The sequence below is a fragment of the Tamandua tetradactyla genome, chromosome 2 (assembly GCF_023851605.1).
Source record: "Tamandua tetradactyla isolate mTamTet1 chromosome 2, mTamTet1.pri, whole genome shotgun sequence".
Classification (NCBI taxonomy): domain Eukaryota; kingdom Metazoa; phylum Chordata; class Mammalia; order Pilosa; family Myrmecophagidae; genus Tamandua; species Tamandua tetradactyla.
Genome location: NC_135328.1, coordinates 35895427 through 35907466, shown reverse-complemented (window position 1 = coordinate 35907466; position 12040 = coordinate 35895427). Strand labels below are relative to the sequence as shown.

Here is a 12040-nt window from a genome sequence, read left to right as displayed (position 1 = left end):
GCAGCATTACAACCCCTTTCTGGGGTGTCTTTAAAGGACAGTGGTGAGGGGAAATCCTCCCAGTGGGCAGAACTTCGAGCAGTGCACCTGGTTGTTCATTTTGCTTGGAAGGAAAACTGGCCAGAGGTGCGTTTGTATACTGACTCATGGGCTGTTGCTAATGGTTTGGCTGGATGGTCAGGGACTTGGAAAGACCATAATTGGAAAATTGGTGACAAAGAGGTCTGGGGAAGAAGTATGTGGATAGACCTTTCTGAGTGGGCTAAAAACATGAAGATATTTGTGTCCCATGTGAATGCACACCAGAGGGTGACTTCAGCAGAGGAAGATTTTAATAATCAAGTGGATAAGATGACCCGTTCTATGGATACCAGTCAGCCTGTTTCCCCAGCAACTCCTGTTATTGCCCAATGGGCTCATGAACAAAGTGGTCATGGTGGTAGGGATGGAGGTTATGCATGGGCTCAGCAGCATGGACTTCCACTCACCAAGGCTGACCTGGCTACAGCCACTGCTGAGTGCCCAATCTGCCAGCAGCAGAGACCCACACTCAGCCCCCGATATGGCACCATTCCCCGAGGTGACCAGCCAGCTACATGGTGGCAGGTTGATTACATTGGACCACTCCCTTCATGGAAGGGGCAGCGATTTGTTCTAACTGGAATAGACACATACTCTGGATATGGGTTTGCTTTCCCTGCACGCAATGCTTCTGCCAAAACTACTATCCGTGGGCTTACAGAATGCCTTATCCATCGCCATGGTATTCCACATAGCATTGCTTCGGATCAAGGAACACACTTCACAGCAAATGAAGTGCGGGAATGGGCACATGCTCATGGAATTCTCTGGTCTTACCATGTTCCCCATCATCCAGAAGCAGCTGGATTGATAGAACGGTGGAATGGCCTTTTGAAAACTCAATTACGGTGCCAACTAGGTGGCAAAAACTTGAAAGGCTGGGGTAATGTTCTCCAGGAAGCTGTGTATGCTCTGAATCAGCGTCCACTGTATGGTGCTGTTTCTCCCATAGCCAGGATCCATGGGTCCAGGAACCAAGGGGTGGAAATGGGTGTGGTGCCACTCACTATTACTCCTAGTGATCCACTGGGAAAATTTTTGCTTCCTGTCCCTGCTACCCTGAGTTCTGCTGGTCTACAGGTTTTAGTTCCAAAACGGGGTGTGCTTTCTCCAGGAGAAACAACAGTGATACCACTGAACTGGAAGTTAAGATTGCCACCTGGCCACTTTGGGCTACTTATGCCTCTGGATCAACACACCAAGAAGGGAATTACATTATTGTCTGGGGTAATTGACCCTGACTATCAGAAGGAAGTAGGACTGCAACTACATAATGGAGGTAAAGAAGAGTTTTCTTGGAATATAGGAGATCCCCTGGGGCGTCTATTAGTACTACCATGCCCTGTGATTAAAATCAATGGAAAACTGCAACAACACAATCCAGGCAGGACCACTAATGGCTCTGAGACTTCAGGAATGAAGGTTTGGGTCACCCCACCAGGCAAAGAACCACGGCCAGCTGAAGTGCTTGCTGAGGGGAAAGGGAACATGGAATGGGTAGTGGAAGAAGGTAGTGATAAATATGAACTTCGACCACGTGATCAGTTACAGAAACGAGGACTGTAATGCTGTTTTGTTTGTGTTATACTATTTAAGTTGTAAGATATCAAGTTTAAGAATGAATGTTGTCCAAGGATTTGCACCCTATTCTGGAGAGATTTAATGTGTTTCCAGTTATATGCAGGACAGTTGAGTATTGTCAGGTAAAAGAAAAAATGTGTGCTTATTTTTGTTTTCATTTGGAAATCTAAGGTATAGGTGCCAAGTTGACAAGGGGTGGACTGTCATGGTTAGGGACAGGTGTCAACTTGGCCATGTTGTGGTACCTGTTCGTCTGATTGGGTAAGCACTGGCCTGTCTGTTGCAATGAGGACATTTCATAGGATTAGGTTATGATCACGTTAGCTACATCCACAGCTGATTCCATTTGTGATCAGCCAAAGGGGAGTGTCTTCTGCAATTAGTGATGCTAAATGCAATCATGGGAAGCCTTTTAAGGAGGACTCAGAGGAGATAAGTTGCATTCCTGCTTTGGCTGGCGAGCCTCTCCTGTGGAGTTCATCCAGGCCATCCATTGGAGTCATCAGCTTCGCAGCCTGCCCTGTGGATTTTGGAATCTGCGTTCCTACGGTCACGTGAGACACTTTTATAAATTTTATATTTGCAAGTGTTCCCTGTTGATTCTGTTTCTCTAGAGAACCCTAACTAATACACATACTATCTAATTTAACTTGTATGGTCAGTTTATTCGAACACATGATTACATGAAATCTTGAGATCTTGTTGGTTTGTACAGGTTAGGGTGATGTGACATACAAGAGTAATTTGGGCAGAGAATAAAAAAGTATTTGCAAAGTCTCCTTGGGGAACTGGGGAGAAAGGAAGAAATATTAAACTTCCTCACCTGGGCAATTCCTGATATTCTCACAAGCATTAGGGACAACCAATTTAATAGGCCAAGACCTTAATGTTGGGACGCACCCCTGTGAAAGTTATTCCTGCATAGGAGAAGCCAAGCCTACTTATAGTTGCACCTAAGAATCACCCCCAGAAAACCTCTTTTATTGCTCAGATGTGGACTCTCTCTCAAAGCGCACTCAACAGGTAAGCTCACTGCTCTCTCCCTTACGTGGGGGCATGCCTCCCAGTGGTGTAACTCTCCCTGGTAATGTGGGACATGACTCCCAGGGATGAGCCAGGACCCAGCATCTGGGATTGAGAAAGCTTTCTTGACCAGAAAGGGGAAGAAAGATATGAGACAAAGTTTCAGTAGCTGAGAGATTTCAGATAGAGTTGAGAGGTTATCCTGGAGGTTATTCTCACGCAGCATACAGATATCCTTTTTAAGTTTTTAGTGTATTAGAATAGCTAGAAGGCTATACCAAACTATTGAATTGTATTCCAGTAGCCTTGATTCTTGAAGATGATTGTATAAGTATATAGCTTTAAAGGTGTGACTATGTGATTGTGAAAACCTTGTGGCTGATGTTCCCTTTATCCAGGGTATGGACACATAAGTAAAAAAATAAGGACAAATAAATAAATAAATAATAGTGGGGGTAAGGGGTAAAAAAAAATGTATAGATTGCAATACTAGTGTTCAGTGAGAGGGAGGGGATGTTTGGGACTTTTTTTTTTCTTTTTCTGGAGTGATGCAAATGTTCTAAAAATGATCATATTGATGAATACCAGATATGTGAATCGCTGATTGTGTACTTTGGATAGACTGTATGGTGCATGAAGATATCTCAAGAGAAATATTAAAAAAAAAAAACGATAGGAAATTGGTTAAACAGTTTATAGTATACAACTATTAAAATAGACTATGTAGCCATAAAGAGAATGAGGTTCTATCCTGGGTGTTAATGCCAAAATGAAGAAGTGTCATTAATGGTATTTTGTGTTGCTTTTAAAGAGATTCTTTCCCCTAATAAAACCAGGAGTGTTAAACCAGGTAGAGTGTGGCAGCTTTCTCATTACCACCCTTAATTGCTAATTCTTGCTAAACAGACCCTAGGTTTGTATATAGAACCTTAAAATAAAAACTCCAACTCCTATAAATCTCCCATTTAGCTACAATTTTGATGAAGGAAAAACATCTCCTCTTTCAAATTGAGTTATTGTAATTATTTTGTGGGCAGAATTTTTGTTCTTACTTAGGATTAAACCAGTCAGAAAGCTGAGGTTCTTCTACTTGATGATTCCTGGGTACAAAGAGAAAATCAAGTTATTAAGATTAATACATTCATTCAAAAAATATATTTTGAGCCCCTATAAAATGATAGGCACCCTTTGGTGCTGGTTTTACATCTAGGTCCTGCCTTCAGGATGCTATAAGTATCCTATATTAAATAAGTGATGATAGCCCAGAGTAATAAGTACACTCTGGGAATAAAGAAAAAGAGCTCTTTGAGATCATATAAATGGGTATCTAATCTAAAATTTGCAGTTGACAGAAACCAGTTGGAGAAGAAATACGTGAACTGGGTCTGAAAGAATAAGGGCTTATCAAGGAAAGAGGTATAAGGTGAAAAGGTAATGAGGAAAGCGTTGAAGGCAAGAAAGAGTATGGTTCTTGAAAGGATTATATTTTTAAAAATTAACAAAGCAGTAAAAAAGTCAGATTCAATTAGTTCATTTATCACACATTACTGGCTTACTGGGTGATAGGTACTTTAAGTGTTGAAATGAAGGTGTTGGAGTAGGGGTCCAGGTGTTTACCTTGATTTTCATTTAAATACAGGACACATCTAAAGTTATGTTTTACTTTTAAATTAACTATTTAATTAAGAAGGTTATTAAGTGTTGTATAAAAGGAGAGAAGGTTAGCATTCCCCTTGACAATGATGGAAGAGGCCCTCGGGCAGCACAACATGCATATGGTTAAGGCATTGCCACCTACTTCGTGGCATCTAACCATCGTTTTTAAGATGGTAATTAATATTTTAAAATTTTAACTTATGAGTGAGTCTAAAGCAAAAAAATGTTTATTTGTTGTGCAGTTCCTGATATAACTTATGTGGACAGCTTAATTGAACACCATAAGTATATGGAACCTTGAGTAGGGCATAAGATTTTGTAGGTTTGTCCACAGTGATGCAACAATAAGTCCCAGAGTGATTTGAACAATGAGTAAAAAAGTATTTGCAAAGTCCCCTTGGGAGACAGGGGAATATTCAACTTCCCCAAGTGGAGAATTCTTGATATTCTCACAAGCAGTGGGGACAACCAAAACAATAGGCTGAACCCCCTATCTTGGGGTTTGTTCACATGAAACTTAACCCCACAAAGGAAAGGTCAAGTCTATTTAAAATTAGGTCTGAGAGTCACCCCCAAGAAAACCTCTTTTGTTACTCAGATGTGGCCTCTCTCTCCAGCCAACATAACAAGCAAACTGACCGCCCCTTCCCCTCTCTATGTGGGACATGACTCCCAGGGGTGTGGACCTTCCTGGCAACATGGAACAGAAATCCTAGAATGAGCTGAGGCTTAGCATCAAGGGATTGAGAAAACCTTCTTGACCAAAAGGGGGAAGAGAGAAATGAGACAAAATAAAGTGTCAATGGCTGAGAGATTCCAAACAGAGTCGAGAGGTTATCCTGTAGGTTATTCTTATGCATTAAACAGATATCACCTTGTTAGTCAAGATGTAATGGAGAGGCTGGAGGGAACTGCCTGAAAATGTAGAGCTGTGTTCCAGTAGCCATGTTTCTTGAAGATGATTGTATAATGATATAGCTTTTGCAATGTGACTGTGTGATTGTGAAAACCTTGTGTCTGATGCTCTTTTTATCTACCTTATCAAGAGGCAAGTAAAACATATGGAATAAAAATAAATATAATAGGGGGAACAAATGTTAAAATAAATTTAGTAGATTGAAATGCTAGTGATCAATGAAAGGGAGGGTTAAGGGGTATGGTATGTATGAATTTTTTTCTGTTGTCTTTTTATTTCTTTTTCTGAACTGATGCAAATGTTCTAAGAAATGATCATGATGATGAATATGCAGCTATGTGATGGTATTGTGAATTACTGATTATATATGTAGAACAGAATGATCATATGTTAAGAATGTTTGTGCTTGTTTGTTGTTATATTTTTAAAAAAATTTAAAAATTAGTGTAAAAAAATGGAGGGAAAAAAAAACACTGATCCTTGGTGGGCCACCAGAATTTCTAGTACAGAAAAAAAGAAGTTATTAAATTGATGCAAATGTTCTAAGTAGTGATTAGGATGATGAATATATAACTATGTGATGATGATGTGAGTTATTAATTATATACCAAGAATGGAATGATCATATGGTAAGAATGTTCGTATTTGTATGTTATGTTTAAAAAAATTTTTTTAATTTAAAAAAAAGAAGGTTGTTAAGCAGTTTCCCTTTTATAAACCTGGGATATTTTGCAAAATAAGAATAACTTTAAGTAACTTGTGCTTCTGGAAAGCGCTCCCTCCAGGAAAAACCGGGTGGAGAGCCTAGACTTCCACTCTAGGAGCCTCCCCATCCTCACTGGATGGCCTGGTGGAGAGTCACAACTTTCACTATTGTTGACAATTGAATTTGTCCTCCTACAGCATTGGCGGATATCACATAGGCACCTGAACTCCAACCCCACTCATCAGTAATGAGGAGCCCCTCCCTCTCTGTGTGTCAATTAAGGCAGAGTGACAAATCTGGATTTTCACCTCCAACTGACAATGAGACAACACCATCCCCTTTCCCAGCTTGACCAGTGTTAGAGGAGGCCTCCAAAAAGAAAAGATTTATATAAGACTCAGAATATCTGGCGGTGCAATGGTGGCTCAGCAGGCAAAATTCTTGCTTGCCATGCCAGAGATCTGGGTTGATTCCTAGAGCCTGCCCATGCCAAAAATAACAACAACAACAATAATAATAGTAATAAGACCCAGAATATCAAAACATAATACCCCAAATGGCTAGGTAATAAAAATCACTTATCAAGAACCAGGAAGATCTCAGCTTGAATGAGAAAAGACAGTCAGTAGATGTCAAGTAACATAGCTTTTAGAATTATCTAGCAAGAATTTTAAAGCAGCCATTGTGAAAGTGCTCATATAAGCAATTGCAAACACATTTGAAACGTGAAAAAATAAAAAGCCCCAGGTAAGGAATAGAAACTCTTAACAAAAACAGAGAAAATATGAAGAACCAAATGGAAAATATAGAACTTAAAAATAAAATAACTCAAAGAAAAACCTCAATGGATAGGCTCAACAGCAGAATAGAGAGGAGAGAGGAAAGAATCAGATAACTTGAAGATAGAACAATAGAAATGAATAAATCTGAATGATGTCAGAGAGGGAAAAAAACTGGAAAAAAATGGACAGAGCTTCAGAGATATGTGGGACTGTAACAAAAGATCTAACATTTATGTCATCAGAGTTCTAGGAGAGAAAAAGGTATTCGAAGAAATAATGGATGAAAGTTCCCCAAATTTGGTGACCGATGAAAACAATAAGTTTCAAGAAGCTGAATGAACTCCAAACAGGACAAACTAAAAAAAATTATGCATAAACACATGTGATAATAAAAATTCTGAAAACTAAAGATGAAAACATTTTAAAAGCAACAGGAAAGAAATGATTCATCACCAATGAGATAAAACAGTATGAATTACAGTTGGATTTCTCATCAGAAAACAAGGAGGCCAAAAGGAAGTGGAGCAGTATTTTTATAGGTGCTAAAAGAAATGCAGAATTCTATATCCAGTGAAAATATATTTCAGGAATGAAGGAAAAATCAGATATTTTCAGATAAGTAAACTAAGAGTATTTGTCACCGACATACCTACCCTAAATGAACGTAGTTCTCTAAACAGAAAGGAAATGATAAAAGAAGGAATCTTGGAACATCAGTCTAGAAGAAAGCACAATGGAAAGAGCAAATATATGGGCAAATATAACAGACTTTCCTTCTCTATTTGAGTTTTCAAATTTAATCTTGATGAAGAAAAATTACAATATCGTCTAATGTTCTCAATGTATATAGAAGAATTTATGACAATAATATTATAAAGAAGGGAGGGTAAACAAGGTAGCATGAGGTAATGTTTCTATACGTCACTTAACTAATAAAATGTAATCAGTAGGTTGTGATGTTATATTATGTGATACCTAGAGAAACTACTAAAAGAGCTATACAAAGAGATAAACTCAAAAAACACTATAGATAAATCAAAATGATGTAACATTGGGGATATGGGTTAAAGGTACACAGGACTTCTCTCTAGTGTCTTTGCAACTTTCTGGGAACCTCTATTTCAAAATAGCATGTTAAAAAATAACTTTGAGTGTATCACAAAATGTCTTCAGCCAAAAGACATTTCATTAAGATATTTCCCAAAATGGGCGCTTTTTCAAAATCCAAATTGTTCATGCCTAACTTCATTAAAAATAAACGGTGGGCGGGCCGCGGTGGCTCAGCGGGCAAGAGTGCTTGCCTGCCGTGCCGGAGGACCCCGGTTCGATTCCCGGCCCCAGCCCATGTAAAAAACAAACAAACAAACAAAATATAATAAAACAAGAAAATGTTTAAAAATGTTTCCCTTCCTTCCATCCTTCCTTCCTTCTCTGTCTTTCCTTCCTTTCCTCCCTCTCTCTTTAAAAAAAAAAAAAAAAAAAAAAAAAAAAAAAATAAACGGTGACAAGTGGAGAAACTTTTAAAAGTCACCATTCTTTTTGAGGGTTGGTTTTCCTAATTTCTGGGTCTTACACAATGGTCATTGGTAGAAAACATGGTTGACTAAAGAGGATTATTATAACCTAAAGAAAAACATTATCCTGGACAGAGATATTTAAACTATACCAAATAACAAAAACTGTCCTGTGTAAGTAGGTAAGTGTGTTAAGTGAGCTGAATTTTGGAGGTGTACATACTGACATATATACATTCTCATATACATGTATATATGCATGTGCATAAAATATTTCTGAACTGATACCCAAAAGCTAATCAGTGTTTGTCTCTACGGAATTCAGTTTTTAGTTTTCAGTTCTTTCTGCACACTGTCATTAATAGAACCCATTCCACTCCAGCCAGTTTTGCCTTCAATGCAGTTTGTAGAATATATATAGAACAGACATTCTTACCAACAGAGATACATCTTCTGTAGGTTCTTCTTTATTCTGTAAATGAAAAAAAATAGTTTTAAATTTGAACAAATGCCTATTGCAATTAGGATAAGAAATTCTAGAATTCAGATCCATTCATTCATTCATGAACTAGTCAAATAATTTTTAAGAACCTACTGTATACCAAGCATCATACTACAACAGTTCTGGAATATATGACAAAATCCATGCCACACTCATCTTATGGCCTATTGTTTTCTTTTTGACTAAGAGAGCCCATTATTATCTTCAAACAGGTGATAATACTATTACAACTGGTCCTGAATCCTTTCTATTAAGATGCAACTTCACAGGAGGACCAATAGCTTATAGAACATGATGCTGATGCACTATGGTTGATTTTTAAAGACATTAGCCCTCATGATATAGTTGCCTTTCCAAATAGCAAGTTATTATTGCATTCTTATAAAGAATACCATAAGAAGGACAGCATGGAGTAGTTAAGTATTTGAATTTTTCTATTTGAGAATTTTAGCAGGTTAACAAATTTGTTCCTCAGAACACCTATGCTTCTGTAGCAGGTTGTTTTGAATCCTGTACATTAGACACAAAGAAGGAACTTTTATATAATTAAAAAAATTCATCTAAAATAGCACCCCACACTATCTTCTTATCTTGCTTTTTTCTTTCTTTGTAGCATTATTATGTAAAATATAACATCCCTGAAATATTATATATTTTTGGTTTATTGTCTGTCTTCTCCACCTAGAATATAAAGCTTCCTAAAGGCAATGACTTTGTTTGGGTTTTTACTGTTTCTGCAGCGCCTATAGGGCATGACAGTGAGAAGGTGCTCAATAAATATTATTTGAATGTTGAAAAAAATGAAAATGGTTATATTGCCTTATTTTTTGCTCTGTTCCCCAAAGAGGAGGTAATTTCTGATTGATATAGGGAGTGCTATTAATAATCTTGGGCAAAACTCATCAATCACTAAAGATAATGACTTATTAATATTTTGTATTTACCTGAAATAATGCTCAGCTGACATCATTGATAATGCAAATAAAACCAATAACAGCATTTTTCTTTTAGAATTCATTCTTTCCTAGGAAAAGGAGAGAAAAAAATTGGAAAGCACAAAACTATATTCTTGCCATTTTCAAACAATGAATTAATTCATTTATGGACATTTTACCATCAGCTTTTAGAATGCTCAGTCTTAGGAATAAGGCAGAATTGAGTCTGGCAAAGCGTCTGTTCTGTTTAAGGTGCCTACACAATCTCCCTTGGGATGCTGACTGATGCTTTTCAGATTAGGTGCAAAGTGTCCATTACTTTCCTTTTGTATTCCTTTATCAAGGTCCACTCTAACATGTGGCCTTTCTCTCCAGCCAACACAACAAGCAAACTCACCACCCTCCCCCGTCTACGTGGGACATGACTCCCAGGGGTGTGGACCTTCCTGGCAATGTGGAACAGAAACCCTAGAATGAGCTGAGTCACAGCATCAAGGAATTGAGAAAACCTTCTCAACCAAAATGGGGAAGAGTGAAATGAGACAAAGTGTCAATGGCTGAGAGATTCCAAACAGAGTCGAGAGGTTATCCTGGAGGTTATTCTTACGCATTAAGTAGATATCACCTTTTTAGTTAAGGTGTAACAGAGAGGCTGGAGGGAACTGCCTGAAAATGTAGAGCTATGTTCCAGTAGCCATGTTTCTTGAAGATGATCGTATAATGATATAGTTTCCACAATGTGACTGTGACTGTAAAAACCTTGTGTCTGATGCTCCTTTTATCTACCTTGTCAACAGATGAGTAGAACATATGGAATAAAAATAAATAATAGGGGGAGCAAATGCTAAAAAAAAAGTCCATTCTAACTGCCTAAAAGAAATTCAATAGAACTTTCATCCTGTTTACTTCATTTGTCCTTTTGTGAAAATAAAATGAGGTAATTATGAAGATGTCTTTATGTACTCATATATATTCTGCTCCCAAAGTTGATTTATATACAGGTTTTCTTCACAATAACATTGTCATAATTTATTCAATGACTATAGGACAAGTAGCCTGACGTTATATGAGCTCTCTCAAATTTAAATACTCGTAAACTGTGATTAAAAGTCTAAATTAGGGCAGGCCACGGTGGCTCAGCAGGCAGAGTTCTCACCTGCCATGCCAGAGACCCTGGTTTGATTTCCAGTGCCTTCCCATGCAAAAAAAAAAAAAAAACAAAAACTAAATTAAAGACATTAAGCTCTAAAATTGAATAGTTAGCTCCAGTCAATGCATTGAGTTTGTGTTGCAGATCTTAGAATTTCAGTTTATAAGCCTAAACTGGTTTTCTGTAGGGATTATCTAAGAATAGGTCCTGCCATTGGGTTTTGTTTTGGATTAAAATGGAGGTCTCTGATATTTAATTTTTTTTAACTTTTTTATTAATTAAAAAAATTAACAAACAAAACATTTAGAAATCATTCCATTCTACATATATAATCAGTAATTCTTAATATCATCACATAGTTGCATATTCATCATTTCTTAGTACCTTTGCATTGATTTAGAAAAAGAAATAAAAAGACAACAGAAAAAGAAATAAAATGATAATAGAGAAAAAAACTATACGTACCATACCCCTTACCCCTCACTTTCATTTACCACTATTTCAAACTGAATTTATTTTAACATTTGTTCCCCCTATTGTTTATTTTTATTCCATATGTTCTACTCTTCTGTTGATACAGTAGCTAAAAGGAACATCGGACATAAGGTTTTCACATTCACAGAGTCTCATTGTGAAAGCTATATCATTGTTCAATCATCATCAAGAAACATGGCTACTGGAACACAGCACTACATTTTCAGGCAATTCCCTCCAGCCTCTCCACTACATCTTGAATGATATTTAATTTTTGAACACTTATGAGTAAGTTGCTTTAGATCTGCATTTACCAGTTCGGCAGCCATTTAAACATATATGGCTACTGAACACTTAAAATGTTGCTACTCTGAACAGTGAATTTTGAAGATGTAGGATGAAAAAATTAAGATAATAAATTAATAATCTTATATTGATTACATGGTAAAATTAAAATTTGTTTATATTTTTTTAAATAAATTATATTATTAAAATTAATCTCATCTGTTTCCTTTTTTTTTCCTTGCCGTTTTGTAAGGTGGCTCCTAGAATACTGAAAGTTACAAATATGGCTTGCGCTATATTTCTAATGGAAAATTTTTCTATAGATAACACCATATGGGTCAGGCTTCAACTAGATGCAATTTTAATGCCCCAACAATTTGAAAAGAATAACTTTTAAATTCAAGAGTATTAGCTAGTTTATTTCTGATAGTGACA

At 37.1% G+C, this 12040-nt stretch overlaps 1 protein-coding gene and 1 non-coding gene across 7 annotated transcripts in view; one reads left to right on the top strand and one right to left on the bottom strand.

Annotated features, from left to right (window-relative positions):
* Positions 1 to 12040, bottom strand: part of LOC143668446 (N-acetyllactosaminide alpha-1,3-galactosyltransferase-like 1) — a 125482-nt gene that overhangs the window by 36547 nt on the left and 76895 nt on the right. For all 6 annotated transcript variants that reach the window (XM_077143220.1, XM_077143222.1, XM_077143224.1 and 3 more), the window contains 3 exons: positions 9706 to 9785; positions 8696 to 8731; positions 3738 to 3785 (listed from right to left, as the gene is read on the bottom strand). In XM_077143220.1, the coding sequence (XP_076999335.1) occupies positions 3738 to 3785; positions 8696 to 8731; positions 9706 to 9785 (164 nt within the window). The remainder of the gene's footprint in view (positions 1 to 3737; positions 3786 to 8695; positions 8732 to 9705; positions 9786 to 12040) is intronic.
* LOC143675393 (U6atac minor spliceosomal RNA) lies at positions 4384 to 4509 on the top strand. Its single transcript, XR_013171618.1, has one exon. It is a non-coding gene; the product is annotated as a U6atac minor spliceosomal RNA (small nuclear RNA).